The 22,438-nt window shown below is 39.7% G+C and overlaps 1 protein-coding gene across 4 annotated transcripts in view; it reads right to left on the reverse strand.

The window, feature by feature from the left end:
- ORC3 (origin recognition complex subunit 3) overlaps positions 1 to 22,438 on the reverse strand; it is a 44,408-nt gene that overhangs the window by 14,632 nt on the left and 7,338 nt on the right. For 2 of the 4 annotated variants that reach the window (XM_061460318.1, XM_061460317.1), the window contains exons 4-13: positions 19,619 to 19,763; positions 18,280 to 18,381; positions 17,169 to 17,323; positions 16,368 to 16,504; positions 13,349 to 13,508; positions 12,421 to 12,534; positions 11,074 to 11,207; positions 7,654 to 7,717; positions 4,359 to 4,475; positions 3,403 to 3,482 (exon numbers count right to left, since the gene is read on the reverse strand). In XM_061460318.1, the coding sequence (XP_061316302.1) occupies positions 3,403 to 3,482; positions 4,359 to 4,475; positions 7,654 to 7,717; positions 11,074 to 11,207; positions 12,421 to 12,534; positions 13,349 to 13,508; positions 16,368 to 16,504; positions 17,169 to 17,323; positions 18,280 to 18,381; positions 19,619 to 19,763 (1,208 nt within the window). The remainder of the gene's footprint in view (positions 1 to 3,402; positions 3,483 to 4,358; positions 4,476 to 7,653; positions 7,718 to 11,073; positions 11,208 to 12,420; positions 12,535 to 13,348; positions 13,509 to 16,367; positions 16,505 to 17,168; positions 17,324 to 18,279; positions 18,382 to 19,618; positions 19,764 to 22,438) is intronic. The other 2 variants (XM_061460319.1, XM_061460320.1) reach the window with 2 other exon arrangements.

Consider the following 22,438-nt stretch of genomic DNA (forward strand, 5'->3'; position numbering starts at 1 on the left):
AAGAGGCTGGGGAAGCTTTATGGATGTCTGGAAGAGCAATTGCAAATTGATCTCTAGTTTCTAACTGGCAGTTGATGCTAAATGCTTGTAAAAGCTGGAATTTGAAACTTCAGTTTATCTGATTCGAGGTTATGGATTTTTGTAAGCCTGGTGATGCCTTCAGATACACTTATTGTGTACAGAAAAGCATTAGGAGTTAACAACAAGCACACAAATGGCTAGAAAACATTTTGAAACTATCTTGTAGAAACTAATGGGTAAACAAGATAGCCTTCTTCCAGGTCAGACAAAATACTGCAACAATTAAACACCTAAGATGGGGAGAGGATAACCAGATTTGGAGATCTGTGAATGGAAAGAACAAATTTATTTTAGTAACATTATTCAAAAAGAAGCTGCAAGTTCTAGGAAAATAAATATTTACAACACCAATGGGATTACAGGGCCCAAAGAGCAAGCAAGAGGATGGTTATCACCTATCAGAAACAGAAAAGGATGCTTTTAAACTTTCTGGTCTTGAGATTACTGCAAGGTATGCCAGGTATCAGAGCGTGGGTTTAAGATTTTAATTCATTTAGGAGACAAGCTTAAAGCAGAAAGGAAGATCTCAGATCATCCAAAGACAGTAAATAAATCTGTCTCTGATTATTCAGAGATGAGTTAAGAAAGAGAAGAAAGGAAGACGGGATGAAGTCCACAGAAACTCCTTCTGAATGCTGAAGTGGGCAATCATCTGAAGAAGTGGTTACAGAGATTGATCAACAACAAAATGACAACAGTCACCGAAGGGCAGGACTGTGATAAGCAGTATGTGACGAATGGCCTCAATGACTGACGAACAAAAGCATCAGCACAGTATCTAGACAGAAGACAAGAGGTCAGACAGTCCTCAAAGTTTTGCCACCTAAAAGCTTGACCAGATGTTGCAGTCAGTCAGCTCCCCATAACCAGGTGAGACAGGTGTGGGAGACTGTCACGTGAGACACTTTCCAACATCTCCTAATCTTATCTGATTAGATTAATCCAATGTGAACTACTGTTCACACACACTCTCTGTCTCCCTATTATATATTTTAAGATTCTAGACAACTAAAGTAGAGTAACTACTGTCTAGATTGCTAAACTTTGATAACCTGAAACACCATCTTTGGAGAGAGCACTTTTAGCAGAAGGGATAAAATCCAGTCCAAGGAAAGGCTGTAGTATAAACCAACCAACCAACCATAAAAAAACTCAATGCAACAACTGAAAACCCCACATTCAAACATAATTCACGAAGGGTGAAAGACTTTGTTAGAAATTCAGAAATAAGCTGATCAAAAGCTTCTGTTTTTTACTTTCTAAATACAAGGGAAAAAAAGAAGGACTTCAAAAAAAAAAAAAGACAAGAATAATAAGGGATGGGAAAAGGCAATCCTAAGGATATCAACAGGTGATGTGTCCCCTCGAAAGACAGAGATATTAAGGAACCATGACTAACTTCCATACCTGAGCAAAGGACAGAAAAAAGAAGATTGTGAGTGGAAAGGGAAAGATCACATTTTATCCTTTTCTTAAAAAAGACAACAGCAAGATTCTATGCAGAAAAAGCAGAGACAAGTATGTGTAAAATGGAAAAGAGTTAAAGCTGAAAGAAGACAAAATAATAATCACAGCATCCCAAGTATTTGAAGAAATTGGGCTGAAGCAGTTTTGTTAAAAAAAAAAAGAACAAATGACAGAGTACCTGGATTTAAAAAAAAAAAAAAAGGAATTAAACAGGTAAGAATAAACGGGGAGCAAGCCAGAACCTGATGGCACCATCAACTTTTGAGATAGGAGACAGATGAATTAAAAGTGCAAGAAAGCAAACTAAACATAAGGGAGAGGAAAAAATGTCAATTACTAGCCATTACAGAACAGACTACAGGAAAGCAAAATGAAACACTGGTGGGCAAGGGTTGATAGGTGCTTGAGTGCTGTCAGTATTCAGTGAGTCAGAGAAGGATTAAGGAGGAAATACTGTAGAAATGACAAATCAAGAATGTAATCCTTTCAAAGGGATGAAGGCAAACAATACGGTGCAGTGGTAATGTATAAGAGTATGCTTCCTTCTGTATATGAGCCCAGATATATTCTTCCATGCAATTTTAGTGTCAGACACATAAAACCTCACAAGCCTGGAGGCTCTGGAAGAGGCAGCTGAAGTAACGGCGCTGCATCAGAACTGATGTATTACTGGAATGAATGCAGCTACCAGGAAACAGCCCCTTGCCATAATAAAGCACATTTAAAAGTCTGTAGCTGCAGCATTACAATTTAATGATCTTCTGTTAAGAAAAATGGCTTGGACAATGTCCTGGGTTCAGCAGTAGCAGTCATTTTTCTCCTTCTTGGTAGCTGGTGCAGTGCTGTGTTTTGACTTTCGGCTCGGGAACAGAGCTCATAACAAGGATGTTTTGGTTTGGCCAAGGACTTTGTGAGCCTCATGCTCTGCCAGGGAGGAGGGGAAGCCAGGAGGAAGCAGAAACAGGACACCTGACCCAAACTGACCAAAGAGGTATTCCATACCACAGCACATCATGCCCAGGAGGTAACTGGGAGTTAGCTGGAAGGGCTGGGAGACTGCAGAGTTGCAGGAGGTATGGGTCGGTGCTTGGTCAGGCTAGGGGGGGGGCAAGTTATCATCGGTTGGCTGGTAGTGAGGTGATGTATTCTCTTCCCTTGTTATTTCCTTTATCATTATTATTATTGGTGGTAGCAGCAGTGATCTGTGTTATACCTTAGTTACTAAACTGTTCTTATCTCAACCCGTGGGAGTTGCATTCTTTTCGATTCTCCTCTCAATTCCCTCCGGGAGTAGGGGGAGGGAAAGAAGGGGGGGAGCGAGTGAACGAGTTACCTGACTGGGTTTAAACCATGACATTTTCAACACTGTCAGTCAGACAACACAGGTGTAGGCTCTCCTGAAGTCCTAAGCTTACAATAGACACAAAAATTTAACTGAGTCCCTGTACAAACTGTCAGAAAAAGGAGGCAGGAAGAAAGAAGTAAATTAAAGAGATAAGAAAGGCCTCAGCTATTAATTTGGAAGAGATTCTAATTTTCACAACAGATTAAAGTTTAGACCAACTAAAAGTAATAGTAACAAAAGACCCAACTGATGTTCTCATTCACACACACTATTCTCTGTGGTTTCAGCACAATTACTCAGGGCAGAAGAGATACTAGAAGCTGGTTGAGTTTCATGGAAAACAGTTGAAAGACAAAATGAAAACAGCAGACAATTTTACTTGCAAGCAATCCTCCAAGTAACTGCGAACAGGTAACATCCTCAGCTTTAAGTTCCAGAATAACTGATGACTGATATTCTCCATGTGCACAATGGTATTGAAACAAAATGGAAAGAAAAAAAAAAATCACCTTGCTAGCTGAAGAGATGACTCATAATCTTCTGTCTCCCACACTCGGTTTTCCAAACATGCACAATGCAGCTCCCTGATCTGTTATGCAGAAGGTGAAGAAAAGATAAAGTGTTTTACAAACAAAGTAATGTGAAACTCTTACAAGAAGCCTGTCAAAGCAATACATGATTCCTTTGGAGCTTGTTTTTGCAAAGATGCAGGAAGAATGCAAAAGAAATTAAAGCATTTAGTATCTTGGAATCTATGTGTTGCTATGCACCAGGTTTCAAACATCTAATATTCAGATTAAGATAACAGCAGAGAACAGAGAGGAACTCCAACCAAACACCACAGCTAAAACACATTTTTGTTTTCAAATACTAGGACAGTTTATGCTGATTTTGTAGTTAGGAACAAATTCTAGTAACAGTGTGTAATACATTGAGAACAAAGAGACAAATGAACATGCACAGAATAGATTGCTCTCCTAGTGGAAGAAGAAACTGCTTAGCATGAGAAGGTGGATTTAATGACATTAGGGCAATATGGCTATTAAGAGCCCTTATCACCATTCCCCTACTATCATCTTATTCTGTACAGAAGGTTGCTAAAACTCAGTCTCTCCAAGTGATTTTGACTAGTGAGCTAATAAGTGGCAGAAGAGTGCACATTGTCTGCAGTGCATACAGATAATTCCAGATGTGGGAACCATCCATGTGTGCATTCTATTGCTGATCTGCACATCTGCCTCTTCCTGGAAACTCGTTCCTTTTGATTGACAAGGTATCACCCATGCCACTAAAGACATCACATGCTGTTGCCCTCTGCCCACAGCAAGAAAGCATCTGTCTCCATTTTAAGCAGGGAGCAAAGCAGCAGAATAGTAAGCAAAGAGAAAGAAAATATACTTATTCAGATGCCATACAAACAAACAAACAAAACATATTTCAGTGAAATGGAATAACAGTACATCACCTGCTTGCCCAAAGGATACTTTGGAAGAGAACATGTGAAAACATGAAGACATCTCAGAACTGAAACATAATTTTCATGGTAAACATGCAAGTCCTCCAGCAACTTCTGTGTTGTTTCCTACAGTGACAAAATAATTGCTTTGTAAGTCATTCTGACATACAGTTATTTAAAACTCTCAGTAAGACTACAAATAACTCTGAAGATTTGACATTGTGGTGTGCTGTGATTTAAAGCACTAGTGTTAAATTAAGACCACTATGCAAAAAAGCTGTATTTCAACAGTTCACTGCAGTCACATTGCATGTTGTTAAATCTCTTTCTTCCTCCACCTCGCTTGAGATTTTTCATTGATTAACATTATCATTTTACAATTTTCAACTATATTTCACTTTAGATTTGGCATGTCATCTAGCAAAAAGGAGACTGTACACTATATCTTTAGCAGGCAATGAGAAAGTATATAGTGACTTTTACTCAAATCCTTACTTGCAGTTTTATACTACAAATGCATTTAAAATTTTATTTCTTATATTGGAGGTGGCTGCTGTTTTTATTAGTTAGGTATATGTAAAATGACCAGTTCACAGAAAATAAATATGCAGTTGCTGTTCCTATGTGCTCTTAATTTGACTTCCATTTATTCATAAAGAACTGGAAGGAAAAAGAAATCATGCATTCAGAAAAAGAAATTATTAACTGTTGCTACTGAATTTACTAGATGGTGTCTCATTATCACCAGCCTCCCATAGAAGCATATGCAACGCTTCTGAAAATTTCTGGTAGCTGTATTAAAGTACTTTGGGCTCATTCCATTTAAGTTTGTGAATCAGATCTTCTCTCATCTGTCCTTAGTCAGATAAAAAGAGGGAAAAAAAAACAACAGAATTTGTTTTTTCCTTTTATCTTTGGGTTTTCCAACAGGATTCTCTGCATACTTCATTGCCATTTTGCTCAAGTCTGAGAAAACTATTCCAAATGGAAAGGGAAAAACAAAACAAGCCACTGAAGTTCTGTACAGTTAAACTGAAACAAAGAGTATCAAAGATTTTAAAAAAAAAAGCAAAACTTTATCTGCAGACAATATGAGGAAGTATGAACATGTAAAGATTAAGTATCCTACTTCAAAGACTGAAAGTAACAGACAGTGCTGCACACAGCTTTCTGATGTTACAATAAGTTTGAGATTATTAAGAACATTAAAGACATTTCTCCCCACAGAGTTTTATCTATTAAAATTTGAGTGTCACTGATACAACAATTGTTTAAATGACTTCTAAGATCTTAAGGGAGATGCTCACAAGTTTGTATTTTAATTCTAAGCAGGATCATTAAAAAGAACATATCCCCACTGCAAAAAAAAAGCTGAGAAAAGAAAACAAGTTCTTTTTAATGGTGCTACATCAGTCTTATTCCCCCAAACTCAGAGCATTACAGCATCTATCAGAGCATCAGAGCACCTATTAGAGCAGCTATATTTCCTCATCTTGTTTCCCAGATCAAGTTTGAAAACATGTCATTATTAGAAGACTATGCATTATGATTTTGATAAATATAGCTTGCCACATTTACAGAACTTCAAATTAAATTTGCCATGAAAACTTTCGGAGTTGTAAGTAATCAGGATGTATAATTGCTTTTTAAACCAATTATTCTAAATAGGTGGAACTCTACCCATAATTATTAAACAAAAAGTGGCAACAACATGGAATATAAACTGCAGCTGACAAAGAGTATTGCAGGTTTAGGTGCTAAGCTTGAAAGGCAAGTTCACCTGGTCCTGAACATGAACAGTCACCACAGTGACTTTGAAAGCATTTCAAAGCTTAGAATGATACTGTAGATTACTACGATATACAGAATAACCAGCACCTCATTAATACAGCCTTGTGGGCCTTGTGTCCCCAAGCAGACTACATTGCCAGCTTGGCAGTACAGTGATAGTCCTAACCCTGCTGCAGAGTTTAGAACAAGTGTCTTCAATTAAAATTTGTCAGAAGCAGCATATGCACATAAGCAAAAAAATTCTGGCTTCCTTCCCAAACTCACAGGGTGAGGCTTGTGATATAAGGGGTATATATTATTAAACATATAAAGTTTAATACACACGAAGTTTAAGCTGATAAGTATTAAACTTTCAAAGTAGCAGCACATTACATGGTCTTTAAACTTGAAACAGAGTCTCAGCTGCCCATTCCCACTCCTTCCCTCCTGTTATTTCAACAGAAGTGAAATAATTCTGCAGAAACAACCCAGCAAAAACATTCTTATGTCTTGTCATTTTTTCTGGTCGGGTTACTTCAACTGGGTTGTTTCTCTAATGACATTAACTACACAGCCACATGAGGAATTCTGCTGGCATAGTTCAGGTGTGAATAAACAGCAAGTGAGCTGTAGCTTAATCTATTTTTGCCACTGAAGACTAAGGATCAAAAAATCATGTATAAATCATGTCTAGCCATGACGAGTTGCAAACTGCACTGCAGTTGCAAACTTGTGCGCTACCAACCTCTCTTCCAGCCATTACCGTTGCTCTTCACACTTGAAAAGTCCTTGCAAACTAGGAAGCTCTGCTAGGATAAATTAATTGCTTTATCTCTGGTAATACTATTTGCCTGACAGGTTAGCTGTACTTGAGATGAAGAGTTAGGAGAAATCCTTTACCCTGAGCAATGCTTCTGGGAGGGGTTCAGCTGGTGAAAATAACCAGCAGAGCTTTGTTGGTGAACTCCAGAAGGTCTCACAATAGCAGTAACCTGACTTCAATCACTTGATAAACCTTCAGATAAACAAGTAACATAAATTAAAGTTTTAATCCTGTATGACATCTAGTATGAAAATGTGCCTCAGGACCCAGACTGCCCCACTGAGATCAATTAGAAACTACACAGAGGGTATGGAGGATTAAGAGTTTATGAAATAACCTCCAAGATTACTTACTCATTCTTCAAACACTTCACTGACTTTCCAAGAAAGTCAATCTGAGTAAGCATTAAAATACCAGGCCATAAATAAGCTTATAACCTTCTTTTTAAGCAGTTATATTTCTAGACACAGCTAAAAGTTGATGTAAGAAAAGCTGTGCAGTTTTGTGTAACAGTATACGTGGCAGCCCTAGAGATTTGGAATTCTGACCTCCCAATCCCAATTCTCTGTTACTGGACATGAAGCACAGTATGTACTGTACAAAAGATATTACACAGAACTATACATCTTAGTCGTGTATTTTATTACACTCCACAAAGTAATACATTGGGAAAGTTGTTTGTGCTTTCCAAAGACATTCTTGAAATTTTACCTTTACGAAGCTGTCTGCTGTGAGCAGTGCAATCTGTTTCTCTGCTTCTTGCCTTTCTACGTATCTGATGGCAAGAAAAAAACAAGAACATAAAAAATATAATGTAAAGTATGATTAAAGATTACAGGGTTAAAAATTTCAGATAGTTTATGCTGCTATAAGGATATCTTTGGAAAGATTCAAAAAGGGACAGTCAAATCCAGCAAGTTGAAAGGCCACTCCAAAACCCTAGAGATCATGCTCCAAGCCAGCTTAACAAGTTCAAAAGTGATTTATGGTTATTTGTCATAATAGCTTGTTTCTGCATTAAGAAAAATGGGGGAGTGGGGGGAAGTTCAAGTGATTACACATCACAGAAGATGAACTCTGAAGACCAGAAGATGAAGGCTTTATGAAAATATTTAGAACTGACCTCTTTCTGATCTATTTCCCTTTGCAATAGAAACACATGCACAAATGATCTAGTTTTCACAGAGCTTCATTTACATATTCACAGAATCACAGAACAGAACAGCTAGGGTTGGAAAGGACCTTAAGATCATCTAGTTCCAACCCCCCTGACATGGGCAGGGACACCTCACACTAAATCATCTCACCCAAGGCTTCATCTAACCTGGCCTTGAATACTCCCAGACATGAGCAATCACACCCTCCCTGGGCAACCCATTCCAGTGCCTCACCACCCTAACAGGAAAGAATTTCCTTCTTATATCCAACCTAAACTTCCCCTGTTTAAGTTTTAACCCGTTACCCCTTGTCCTGTCACTACAGTCTCTAATGAAGAGTCCCTCTCCAGCATCCCTATAGGCCCCCTTCAGATACTGGAAGGCTGCTAGGAGGTCTCCACACAGCCTTCTCCAGGCTGAACAGCCCCAACTTCCTCAGCCTGTCTTCATATGGGAGGTGCTCCAGTCCCCTGACCATCCTCGTGGCCCTCCTCTGGACTTGTTCCAACAGTTCCATGTCCTTTTTATGTTGAGGACACCAGAACTGCACACAATACTCCAGGTGAGGTCTCACAAGAGCAGAGTAGAGGGGCAGGATCACCTCCTCCGACCTGCTGGTCACGCTCCTTTTGATGCAGCCCAGGATACAGTTGGCTTTCTGGGCTGTGAGCGCACACTGAAGCCTGCCCATGTTCATTTTCTCATCAACCAACACCCCCAAGTCCTTCTCTGCAGGGCTGCTCTGAATCTCTTCTCTGCCCAACCTGTGGCTGTGCCTGGGATTGCTCCGACCCAGGTGTAGGACCTTGCACTTGGCATGGTTAAACTTCATGAGGTTGGCATCAGCCCACCTCACAAGCATGTTGAGGTCCCTCTGGATGGCATTCCTTCCCTCCAGGGTATCAACTGAACCACACAGCTTGGTGTCATCAGCAAACTGGCTGAGGGCGCACTCAATCCCACTGTCCATGTCAGCAACAAAGATGTTAAACAAGACCGGTCCCAACACTGATCCCTGAGGGGCACCACTCGTTACTGGTCTCCAGCCAGACATTGAGCCATTGACCACAACTCTTTGCGTGCAGCCATCCAGCCAGTTCTTTATCCACTGAGTGTTCCATCATTGATGTCTCTCCAATTTAGAGACAAGGATGTCGTGTGGGACAGTGTCAAACTCTTCGCACAAGTCCAGGTAGATGACATCAACTGCTCTACCCCTGTCCATCAGTTCTGTAGCCCCATCACAGAAGGCCACCAAATTGGTCAGGCAGGATTTCCCCTTAGTAAAGCCACACTGGTTGTCACCAAGCACCTTGTTGATTTTCATGTGCCTTAGCATGCCTTCCAGGAGAATCTGCTCCAAGATTTTGCCAGGCACAGAGGTGAGACTGACTGGTCTGTAATTCTCCAGGTCATCCATTTTCCCCTTCTTCAAAATGGGGGTTATATTTCCCTTTTTCCAGTCATTGGGAATTTCACCTGACTGCCATTATTTTTCAAATATGATGGCCAGTGGCTTCGCAGCTTCATTCACCAGCTCTTTCAGGACCCACGGATGGATCTCATCAGGACCCATCGACTCGTGCACGTTCAGATTTTTAAGACGGTCTCGAACCAGATCCTCTCCTACAGTGGGTGCAAGGTCTTCATTCTCACAGTCCCTGCATCTGCCTTCCAAGACTTGGGTGGTTTGGTCAGAGCCTTTGCCAGTGAAGACCGAGGCAAAGAAGTCATTCAGAACCTCAGCCTTCTCCAAATCCTGTGCAGCCAGCTCTCCTGAGAGCTTCCTGAGGGGGCCTACGCTCTCCCTAGTCAGTTTTTTATTTGTTATGTACCTGTAGAATCCCTTCCTGTTATCCTTAACATCCCTAGCCAAGTTTAATTCTAACTGAGCCTTAGCTTTCCTAATCTGGTCCCTAGCTTCCCGGACAACATCCCTGTACTCTTCCCAGGCCACCTGTCCTTGCTTCCACTTATTATAAGCCTCTCTTTTCAATTGAATTTTCCTCAGGAGCTCCTTATCCATCCAAGGAGGTCTCCTGGGCCTCCTGCTGCACTTCCTTCTAGTTGGGATGCAACACTCCTGAGCTTGTAGCAGGTGATCCTTGAATGTCAATCAAGAGTCTTGGGCCCCCCTGCCCTCTAGGGCTGTATCCCATGGAACTTTACTAAGCAGGTTCCTGAAGAGGCCAAAGTCTGCTCTTTTGAAGTCCAGGGCAGTGAGCTTGCTGCACGCTCTTCTCACTGTCCTGAGGATCTCAAATTCGAGCATCTCGTGATTGCTGCACCCAAGGCTGCCCTGGAGCATCACATTTCCAATGAGCCCTTCCCTGTTGGTGAGCATGAGGTCAAGCATGGCACCTCTCCTTGTCGGCTCCTCTATTACTTACAGAAGGAAGTTGTCTTCCACACAATCGAGGAACCTCTTGGATTGCTTGTGCCGGGCTGTACCGTCCTTCCAACAGATGTCAGGGTGGTTGAAGTCACCCATGAGAACAAGGGCCTGTGAGTGTGAGGCTTTCCTATCTGTCTATGGAGTGCTTCATCCACAGGCTCTTCTTGATCAGGCAGCCTGTAGCAGATCCCCACAGTAATGTCTCCCATCGCTATTTTCCCTTTAACCCTGAGCCACAAACTCTCTGTGAACTGCTCACCTGTCCCCAGACAGAGTTCCATACTCTCCAGCCTGTCCCTAACATAAAGGGCAACTCCCCCTCCCCACCTGCCGGGCCTGTCTTTTCTAAAGAGCCTGTAACCTTCCATTCCAACACTCCAGTCATAGAAGCCATCCCACCATGTTTCTGTGATGCCCGTTTTATCATAGGCATATGATATTCCTTTCATTTTCACATGATATTTCATTTCATATCATTTCATATGATATTTCATGTGATATTTCATTTTCATATGATATTCCTTTCATTTTTTAAAAAAGCTGACTACAAGATTGTCCAAAATTTATTTAGCCTTTTACCTTCTAAAAGAGGGCAGTCTTCGAATGTTTTCACACTGATCATGTGATAAAGAATTTACTCTCTTCTTAGCATCTGCCAGTTGGCAACATAGTACACTAAGTGGCTGGGAATAGAAATGTTCAACAATACAGAGCTGAAAGACAAAGCAAGAAACAGTGAAGTTAATAAAACTCATCCTCCCTGCTATATCTACCTTTTAATGCTTTCTTATTACTACAGTGCATATACTACAATGGTCGTAATAGTATTCCTTCAAAAAAGAATTCATTAAAGTTGATAAATATTCTGTAAGTCACTATAGGACACATCAATCACTTCTTAATAGTCACATAATTACCTTTTCTGCTGTATGCACTATTCATTTTCAATACCTCATCCTTCCCTTCTCTTACATGATGATAACTATTGCTTGTCAAATATTTTCTATTCATTTCTGTGAACTACTGCATTCTTCAGGTTATATATTCAGCTCCAATGCTCACAAATAACAAAGAGTATATTTAGAGATATGAAAAGCAACTACTGTACAGAAGCAAACTTACTGCATGTCCTAATTTCAATTTCTGTTTCATGTACCATTTCAAATACACTGCTAAGCTCTTCCTGTGCATACACACAAATGCACTTCATCACTGATTTCAGCTGTACTAAAAGTAGCATCAGGGCCTTGCAGGATAGTAGCGTGTACACCACACATCTATTCTTAAAAACAAAACAAAACTCCAATCAGACTACCTCACTAAAAACTTCTAAAACATAAAAACTGTCAACGAGAAAAGACACTTCCTGTCATAAAACTTAACATCACTGCTAGACATAGCGAGATGATGGTGGTTCCTTGTACCTATCACTTAGGAAATCTGATCCAAAATTGCTTCATCCTTGAATACTTTTAAGGTACAAGGACACAAACATACCCTGTCAGAGACGGGACCTGTATTTTCTTATCAGGCCAACATGGACTCACTAAAACCTGGTGCCTCATTAAAATAAGAGGAGTTGAAACCTATCAAAGGCCAGGCAGGTCTGTCTGCAGGAAAAGGTGCTAGAGCCAGGATATTTCTCTTGGCTATGTGTAATCACTGAATCTTAGATATCAAACAATCTGAAACACTCTAAAGGTATACAACAGTAAAAGGGCATGTTTTACTAACAGGTTCACACATGGAACCAGGCAAGAAAGAAACAATTTCACAATCCTGCATTAGAACAGATTACAGGAACTACAAATTCTTTGCAGAACTCTTGTCAATGATCCACAAAGGCCTGAAAGAGACTCAGACACAGAGATACATCTGGAGATGAAGATCTATATAAGCCAGTAAATTCTTATTACCATTGCCTACCTGAAATCCTTTGATAAAATTCCAGACAGAAAAATCATGGTACAAGAATATGTTGATGAGAACCTGCAGAACTTTCTCACCCAGTTTAAAGGGAAACCGGGATGTCAGAAGCAGCTAAGGGAGACAAAAAGGAGAAGTAGCTACAACAGAAATTCTTTCCTGAATTCGACTCGTCAAAATTTACATACAGAATTTGATACAACTCTTACTATGTGTCAGCATTCAACTAAACGAGATACTAAATAAATACACTAACTTCTAAAAACAATTCTTCTACTAACATATCCATGCAAAGACTGATGATTTTCAGTATATTATTTCATCACATTTTCGTAAATACCTTTTGCTAACATGCAACACTTGAAGTTAGTTTTGCTTAACGTTATTCTTGTCTTTATTTTTAAAATTACAAACAGAAGAGAGGCTGCTTTAACCACCAGGGAGACCACTATTTTCAGCATGTGTAACAGGGATCTTGGAACTCCTGCACAAAGTGGCATACCAAGAATCATACAGGCACAGCATCTACATGGTTTCATCATTTGGAAAACTGCTAATTTCTGACAAGCAGCAAAATTCAGGCTGAACTATATTTTTCTATGTTTAAAGTTATGTTTTTATGGAACAAAATAAAGCTCAAGTCCAAGTACTGACTTAATGAAGAGGTGGGAATGTCAGTGTGTAATTGCCCAAGCACGCATGGGCAGATGTCAGTGCAAATGAAAGGCAAAAGCAGATATATGAGTGTGTCTCAATGTGAGAAAGAAGATATCAATATTAAGCCTACTTTGCAACTATGAGTAGAAATATCCAAAATCCACAGCTCTCAGGAACAGATTGCATTTCAAAAGCTTCAGACAAACCTAAAGGCCACACGTATTATACTGTGTTTGAATAAACAAACACTCCTATTCAGAAAGGGAATTACCTTGTCAATTATAGTAGACAGGTGCTCCTTACAGGAAAGGGACTGGAAAAGCTCTATGCACAGCAGAGAGGAAACAGAATGAGGAAGTAAGCTGTGGATAATCATTGGAGATGTAGCGATTCCAAAAATCAGTACTAGAGGTAATTCACGGATATGTTGACTACATCATGGGGAAAAGGAGAAAAATCAATAGTTACATTATAGAAAATTATGAAACAAATGTATTATGCTCCTACTACAGCACTAAGCTAAGATGCAGAAATGGGTAAATGAAAAGATTTGTTGCCAGTAAACGAAAAGGGTTTTGATGTAGAGTAAAATGAAAAAGAATGGAAGCTATTTAAAGTCCAAAAGCAGAAAAGGAAATTAAATCATATTTTAGGATTCAAATTTCAGGAAATGGCATAAAAAGCATCTTTCCAGTTAGAGTATCGTACTGCTCCTATCTGCCCCCGAAGTTATATTCAGACAACTCAATCTTTTTTTTTTCCCAAAGAAATAAAGAAGACATAAACCAGCTAACAGTCTCCAGAAAATGTACAGACTTTGCACCATTTAATACATGGAAAATAAATATGAAACACTTCTAATGTTCTGTGTTCTCATTAGACTTAAAAAATAAAGAATTCCAACTTCTTCAGATTAAATCTTATTGATTCAATCAATTTAACCATGCCAAGTGCAAGGTCCTACACCTGGGTTGGAGCAATCCCAGGCACAGCCATAGGTTGGGCAGAGAAGAGATTCAGAGCAGGACTTGGGGGGGTTCGTTGATGAGAAAATGAACATGGACTGGCAGTGTGCACTTGCAGCCCAGAAAGCCAACCATATCCTGGGCTGCATCAAAAGGAGCGTGACCAGCAGGTCGGAGGAGGTGATCCTGCCCCTCTACTCTGCTCTTGTGAGACCTCACCTGGAGTATTGTTCTGGTGCCCTCAACATAAAAAGGACATGGAACTGTTGGAACAAGTCCAGAGAAGGGCCACGGGGATGATCAGGGGACTGGAGCACCTCCTGTATGAAGACAGGCTGAGGAAGTTGGGGCTGTTCAGCCTGGAGAAGGCTGCATGGAGACCTCATAGCAGCCTTCCAGTATCTGAAGGGGGCCTATAGGGATGCTGGAGAGGGACTCCATTAGAGACTGTAATGACAGGACAAGGGGTAACTGGTTAAAACTTAAACAGGGGAAGTTTAGGTTGGATATAAGAAGGAAATTCTTTCCTGTTAGGGTGGTGAGGCACTGGAATGGGTTGCCCAGGGAGGTTGTGAATGCTCCATCCCTGGCAGTGCTCAAGACCAGGTTGGACAAGGCCTTGGGGCGATATGATTTAGCGTAAGGTGTCCCTGCCCACAGCAGGGGGGTTGGAACTAGATGATCTTAAGGTCCTTTCCAACCCTAACGATTCTACGATTCTATGATTCTATAATCTTCCTCTTCAGATTTTTTTTTAGTATATGCTTTGAGAACTGATAACCAGGATTGAATTCCTTGTATTCCTTGTGAACAGCATCAAATTATTTAAAATGCAGTGCTTTAAGTATTATGTAATCATCATTTTCCCCTTTTTTTTTAAAAAATCAGGGTTAAGGAGATACAAATTCTGTTATCTTAAATATCTTCTAGGCTAAAATTGTCAATTTATTCTGTTTTTTTTTTCTTTTCACCACAGCAACTTTTTGACCCTGGTGTTTTAATTGTCATCCCACAGTTATTTCATTTCTAGAACTCCACAGAAGTCATTGCTAGGGACTTAAACATAAAACAGATAAACTTCATCTATTACTGTCCACTGTTGATAACCTAAGAATATTGGCAAGAAATTGAATCTTGTGATGAGCCAATCAGAAGAACCTCTCCCATTCACCCAACTTCACCCTTTATTAAACACATTTCAAACTGAAATGGAGAGAATAAATCCAACCTCTACCATTACTCAGAAGCCTGTTTTCAATGTATTATGCAACTCTGCCAAGCTTCTATTTTACCCATCTTCTGTTTACTATAATCAAGACAATATTTAGTTATAAGCTCATTTGAATCCTCTACACCTTTCCTTCTGAAGGGACACACAACCAATTAAAAAAGTGTATTTGCAAATAGTAGACAGATACACTTGAACAGCACTTCACCTACATTCCATATATTCAGTTATTTATCCTTGACACAAAAATCAAAATAAACACAACACATAATGATTACAACCTCATTCCCCTCTGTTTTACCCCCTAATTATTTCCAGATTATTGTGCATTTCTGATTTTACTTCTTCAAATGTTCCCTAGAGAGCCCATCTGCCAGATCTGAAGTAGAAAAATGGGGTTTTTTGTGGGTCTCTCAGCAAGAGAAATTGCCTAACCTTATCGAGAGGTAACGTAAGGCGTGCATGCTGCAGCTTCATTGTACAACTGCAGCCACAATTTTGCTGCACCTGTCATTTCAAGCTGGGGACTGAATGTAAGATGCTCTTTTTGGAGAATAGCATGGGTTTCGGTTAGAATGCATGAGATTATATTAAGGAAGACATGTTAAGGATGGACAGAAGCACAGGAGCACCTGAAGTAGTCAGCTACCCATTACAGACACTGGCTGACACAAAAATTCTCTGGGTAAGTTTTATATCCTCCCATTAGTAAGCTAGTGACCTTTAAACAGCATTAAATCAGTAGTCATACAACTGTAAAAGTCTACAGAAGAAAGATCTGGGCATCTTGAAAAATTAGTTTTGCAATCACTAATTCTATAACAACTAGTATCAACAAATACTCTTATGTAAAGACTTAAATCAGCCACCCAATATCTCAACCCAGCCCTTTGGCACACTGCTTCAGAGTCCCAGGTTAGCCTTAGGATAACTTATCCCCAAAACTTAACAAATAGGTTTCTGCAAAATCACTGCAGCAAAGATGCAGCATCAATATTTGATTCCAATTCTCCACTGGCCTCACTGTTATACTTCAGAACAGCTGCAAATAGAAAATGGGTAAAAGAGTGGAAGAACTAAACTTCAGCTCACATTACCTGCTGATGCCTATGAAGTCTTGAAGTACTTTTGTAGTGAAACTTTCCATGTCTTTGAATATAACTACAACTGGAGGAGACTGTTGGTGTTTTGAAGAGGAAGTTCTTTTTTTGCTCACAGTTTCAGAATCTGTTTTCTTTAAAGCCATTTGTTATGCGTTAATAAATAAGACAATAAAATAAAAAGACTAAATCACATCTACAATATTACAATGTCTGAAAGTGACATGAGGTAACCTTTTGCTACAGCTGCTATTTATTATTAACATCTAGAATTGCAATTTTTCTTCCTTCTATTTGACACAGCATGAAGTACAAAGCATAAACAAATCTTAAAATCTCACATAACAACAAAGACAAGAATAGCTCTGTGGGACAGAACTGATGAAATTCATACATTGCATACATGAAACATTGCTTATTTCTTATCTCTTTATCCAGTAATAAAAATGTGGTCACTAAACTTTTGTTTAAACACACTGCTTGTGAAGAAGTCATCATAAAATCAGTTTTAACTTCATGACAGAAGCAAAACTTTAAATTTCATTAGCTATATTAAACATAAAGATGCAAAAACATTTTGAAAGTTACTTTCTCACTGACTGTCAATGTAGTGTGGGCTGCAGGTGACAGAATGGGACATTATCACTAATAGGGTGCCTTTACCCTGGATGGCTGTTCTTGTATAAAGTGTTGTTTTAATAAAAAAAAATCTCGGCACTCCTTGGAGAAAAGCACTCCTGGAATGAAGTTGATACTGCATGTTAAACTTCTAGTTCCCAATTAAACCCCAAAACATACCTTTGTTACACTCTCATACCAGTCGACAACAGATTTCATTGAACAACGTATTCTATTCTGGGAAACCTGCACATAGTCCTCATCTTCCAATGACACCACATCAGTAGAGCAGTTCATCACCTGCCCCATCAGCTTCTGCATCAGATTTTTTATGCCTTCACATTTTTAGACACATAGTAAAGACATTTGGTTATTCAACTCATACTCTAAAATATCACTCCGTTATCCCTTATTATTTGTTCACTTTTCTGATTATGTGCCTTCTTTATCCAGAATGCACACCTCATGCTACAGAAAGCTTGAAAATATTCATGATACACATGCTAATGCAATAAAAATTATGCTATTAATTTGCCTAGATAGCAACAATTTGGGTCAAGATGTTGGCCCTACACCTTTCCTGAACTCCAGCCACATGCCATTGGAGTGACCTAAAAAAAAACACTAAAACAGTACAGCCAATCCATGGATTTGGGGATGCTGCTGGAAGTGATTCTGGTCTTTTTACTTAAAAATTTAAAAAAAGAACAAGGAGAGTGGGACAAAATTTTATTCTACCCATTCCCCACTTTAATAACATGACTGTAAGCATTTAAAATGTGGAATGCATACATACACTATTCAATTAAACAAGAGAAAAGTCATCCTACAACATCAATGTGCAAAGGACTAAGCGGCATGCTCTTGACGTTTATGCTGCAACTGAGCAGTATTTCAATCTTCACTGTTTTAAAGAGAACTGGACACCTCTTAAAATACAGTAGTAGGAATTACTGCTATGTTAACATAGGATTGAGCAAATCTTTAGAAAGTCTCCAAGATCCCTCTCACTGTGAGGGTGGTGAGACACTGGCTCAGGTTGCCCAGAGAACGTGTGGCTGCTCCATCCCTGGCAGTGTTCAACGTCAGGTTGGACGGAGCCTTGGGCAACCTGGTCTAGTGTGAGGCATCCCTGCCCATGGGAACAGGTTGGAACTAGATCTTGAAGTCCTTTCCAACCCAAACCATTCTGTGATTTTAAGATTATTCTTACATTTGGGTGCACAAGCTAGAATTTCTAGCTACTTGTTAGCTTATTCAGAAGAAGCAGCAAAGCTATTGCAGTACTTACCTGGGCAATCTTTGGCTTCCAGCAAGGCTATATAAGGAGTAATATTTTGAAGGGCTTCTGAGAGATTTCTAAAAGTCAAATCATGATCTGTAACATTTACACCTAGAAAAAGAAAAAATTTTAAGGGCGTTTTTTCCTTTGATTTGTGACCACCATAATTTAATAATAAACTGAACAGCAGACAAAACCCAGAAGATACTTCAAATATTTAAAGAAGGAATGAAAAGCACTGCATCATCTATGATGAAAGATGAAAAACTAGCACAAGATTAGACACACATGTTAATACTACCTGATGACAATGAACAGGGAACCTCTGCAAAAACCCCTCACAGTCTAGAGGGGTGTGGGGGGGTGGTGTTTGGTTGGTTGGGTGTTTTTAAAAAACATTTCTCAGGGGTACAAACATGCAAGAAGCAGGATTGGGTTTCTATCTTCCCTGCTACTCATACCCTCAAAAGCCATCCACAGTCATCTAAGGCCTGTGGACCAGAAAAAAAAGTTCACCTTCTGTAAAAGAACAACACTGCATGCACCTGAGACCTGGATCTTCACATGGCTTATGTAAGGAGGAAAATATTAATATCCTTAGTCAATAACAACAAAAAAAGCCCCTCCAGAAGGCAATTCACAGCTTCTTCTACAGAGCAGGAACTTCTCACTTTCTACTGCCCACAAAAGTAGACTACCTTTCACACTTTGTTAGTGCCCACACAGTAAACTTGAAGCACAGGCCTGATTTTAGGTTCCCTAAAATGATCCACTGAAAATGCACTCAGGTTGCCTTGAACCAGGTTCAGGAATGCAGTTACAACCCTTTGAAAGAAGAGGGTGGGGGGAGAAGAAAAGCACCAAACAAACAATTCCAAACTTCACCAACTTCAGTAATATGATCTTCCACTATTTTCTTAACCTTCTTCTCCTTTTCCAAGATAATGACACTGCTCTCCTACAGGTAAAGATGCACTGCAAGAACATGTATCAGAAATACAGAAGCTATGTAATTAAACCGTTAGTCAACACTAAGTGTGTTTGTAGTAGAAACAGGAACAAAATCAAACCATACCCAGATCCTCAGGAAAAAAATCCCTCTAAATCACTAGCAGCGGCCTACGACAAACCTTTAGGGAAGATGCTAACGTACTATGCATATGCTATTATGCACAAAAGGGGAAAGAGGTCTTATCCTGCTTCCTTCTCCTAGCCCAGCCTCTTCTGTTCACATTTCTTATGCCTATATTGCTCACAACAATTGCTAGAAGTACCACTGTATTTTTCCTTGATCTTTGTGACAGCTTTAAGTATTATGTACACAACAAAATATACCTTAAAAAATTACCTAAGACAAGAGCTGCAGTGGGGATTTCTCTGGACTTCATCCGACAAGTCCAGTCTGTTGTCTTTCCTTGGAACTCAGAATGAGATCGCCTCAAAAAACTTACTAGGTTATCAAGTAACTGCTTATTCAAGTCTTCCTGTATTTGCTGTAAACAAACACAAGAGAGATTTTATTTATGAAGATGCGGAAACACCAGAGTATCTTCCTGTTCCTACCTGTCCTGGGTTCAGCAGTAGCAGTCATTTTTCTCCTTCTTGGTAGCTGGTGCAGTGCAGTGTTTTGACTTTCGGCTCGGGAACAGAGCTCATAACAAGGATGTTTTGGTTTGGCCAAGGACTTTGTGAGCCTCACGCTCTGCCAGGGAGGAGGGGAAGCCAGGAGGAAGCAAAGATAGGACACCTGACCCAAGCTAGCCAAAGAGGTATTCCATACCACAGCACGTCATGCCCAGGATGTAACTGGGAGTTAGCCGGAAGGGCTAGAGGATGGCAGGGCTGGAGGAGGTATCGGTCGGTGCTTGGTCAGGCTGGGGGGGGGTGCGAGTTATCTATCGGCTGGTGCTGAGGTGTTGTATTCTCTTCCCTTGTTATTTCCTTTATCATTATTATTATTGGTGGTAGCAGTAGTGATCTGTGTTATACCTTAGTTACTCAACTGTTCTTATCTCAACCCGTGGGAGTTGCATTCTTTTTGATTCTCCTTCCCATCCCTCCAGGAGAAGGGGGAGGCCAAAAAAGGGGGAGGAGTGAGAGAGCAACTGCTTGATTTGTGGCTGACTTTGTTTAAACCATGACACTACCCCTTCCCTGCATAATTTTTAATCCTCAAAACTCCAGGGTAAAGTTTTAAGTAACACTAAGTTTTCCTGTGAACTATAAACATGTTAATTTATTCACTGTGTGGCAAACACAGCCATTTCCAATCTTGGAACTTCTGGTCAAATGCCTCAACTTGGAAAGCAAATGAGCTTAACTGTGTTGTCACTCCACAAGCTTCAAAGGAGGAAAAAAACCAACATCTGACAAAGTGTAAGTGACAGAGGAGGAATGAAACAATATAATTAGTTTATGGAAGAATGTTCATGAAAATTGCTATTATTGTCTTTTGGCTTACAAAACTTTTTTTTTGAGAGATTTACATGAGAGCAAACATTCAGTCTCTCCAAATCTAATTCAGGATCAAAGGAGAAAAAACAAAAGAAAAGAAAAAAGAAAGTACTAAGTATGTTTTATAGGGAAAAATACATAACTGCTACATTTGCTACACTGTCTTTTGCCCTTCAGGATAATTTTCATATGAGAATAAGTATACATAGGAATATATAGAAAGGTGAGAGAAAACAGGGAAAGATAAAACTTTTAAAAGCAGACACAGTGGCAGAATTATGTATTTCTTGAATTATGTATGTGCCTTTGAAAATCCGTCTCTAATCCAAGGTATTCCTTCTGCTAGAACACAAAAAAGCATCCCTGTACTCTCAAGTTCAGCATATCAATATATAGTCTAGAACACAGACGTTAAAAACTGGATTAAACCCCTGCCCCCAGTAAAATCATCAAGGAAGTGACATACACAGCAGTGAACCTGAATTTAAACTAAGTAGCAAAGGCCATTCCTAGCAGCATTGATGAGACAGCTATCAAAGGAGTTAAGGGGACATCTCCAGGAGACTGCACATGATGCCTGCTCAAAAACTTGAGCTCCATTTCCATTATACAGAGGAGTTCCTCTTGCTCTCCTGATAAAACTGTACACAAAGTATTCTTAGTCTTTTCACCCTCTGCTTATTATAAAATATTCTTCTAGCTTTTCTGATGTTGATTGTGCACCTCTGAGCTCCCACATGGTAAATTCTATGGCAACTCAGAAGAAACTGCAACATGGCACTTTAAAAAGAAGAATTTACACCATCAGGTTTATAACAGCATCTTAACACCTCCTGTATTACCACACCTCCTCTGAGCTGCTTCTTTGAAAGTCATCAGACCTTGAGCTTCTTCTGATCATTACTGCACATGTTTTCACTAAGCTGTCCTAAACAATAACCTGAATCCTTACTAAGCATGGTTACATTATATATTATTTCTTCCAACGCACACTTGTGAAGACAGAATTCAGGCTGCCACAGCACTACATATTTACGAAGTTTTCTTAAAATCCACCACCGGTCTTTTCTCACCAAAACAAACTTGCTACTGGCACTACTTTGGTAGTGTTGCAGAAAGCATGCCAGGCAGCACTGCATCTCAAGGGACCAGCTCATTTACTTGGACGACACTGTTTACTCTGGCGAAGTCATAATGAAAGTTCAGTTCCTGCTGCTACACTAGGTTTGGTTAAGATTATCTATTGTGTGGTCTGAAAACCATTATTGGCACATTAGAGCTAAAATTACCCTATTATAAGCGCTATACTTAGGCTTTTGTTTCTAACCAGAATCGAGGTAGACTGGCAATTGGAATTCCTCACCATATAGGAAAGGAATGTTTGTGAAAGCCTCTGATGAGATGCATCACAATAAGAACATTTGCAAGACCATTGGTGGCAGCAAGGGTCAAAACTGGTTTACCTTGCAATACTGAAAACAGGAAAGGTCCAAAATCCACCTTCCAAAAAATTAAGGACAGTTTCTGCAGTACTTTTGCCAACTTTTCATGTTGTGAGAAGCCTGAAAGAATGTCACAAGCAGATGACGGTGCTGCTACAATCACAGTACAGTTTTATGATGGACATACAAAGGTCAAGAGTGTTCCACAACAAAGTGCCTGCAGGTGAAATCCTCTTCACTCTTCAACACCTCAAGTAGATATCAAAGACAGG

Source organism: Pezoporus flaviventris, unplaced genomic scaffold, assembly GCF_033815535.1.
Source record: "Pezoporus flaviventris isolate CSIRO_AGI_PZ_B2104156 unplaced genomic scaffold, CSIRO_AGI_Pfla_v1 ptg000031l, whole genome shotgun sequence".
Taxonomy (NCBI): domain Eukaryota; kingdom Metazoa; phylum Chordata; class Aves; order Psittaciformes; family Psittacidae; genus Pezoporus; species Pezoporus flaviventris.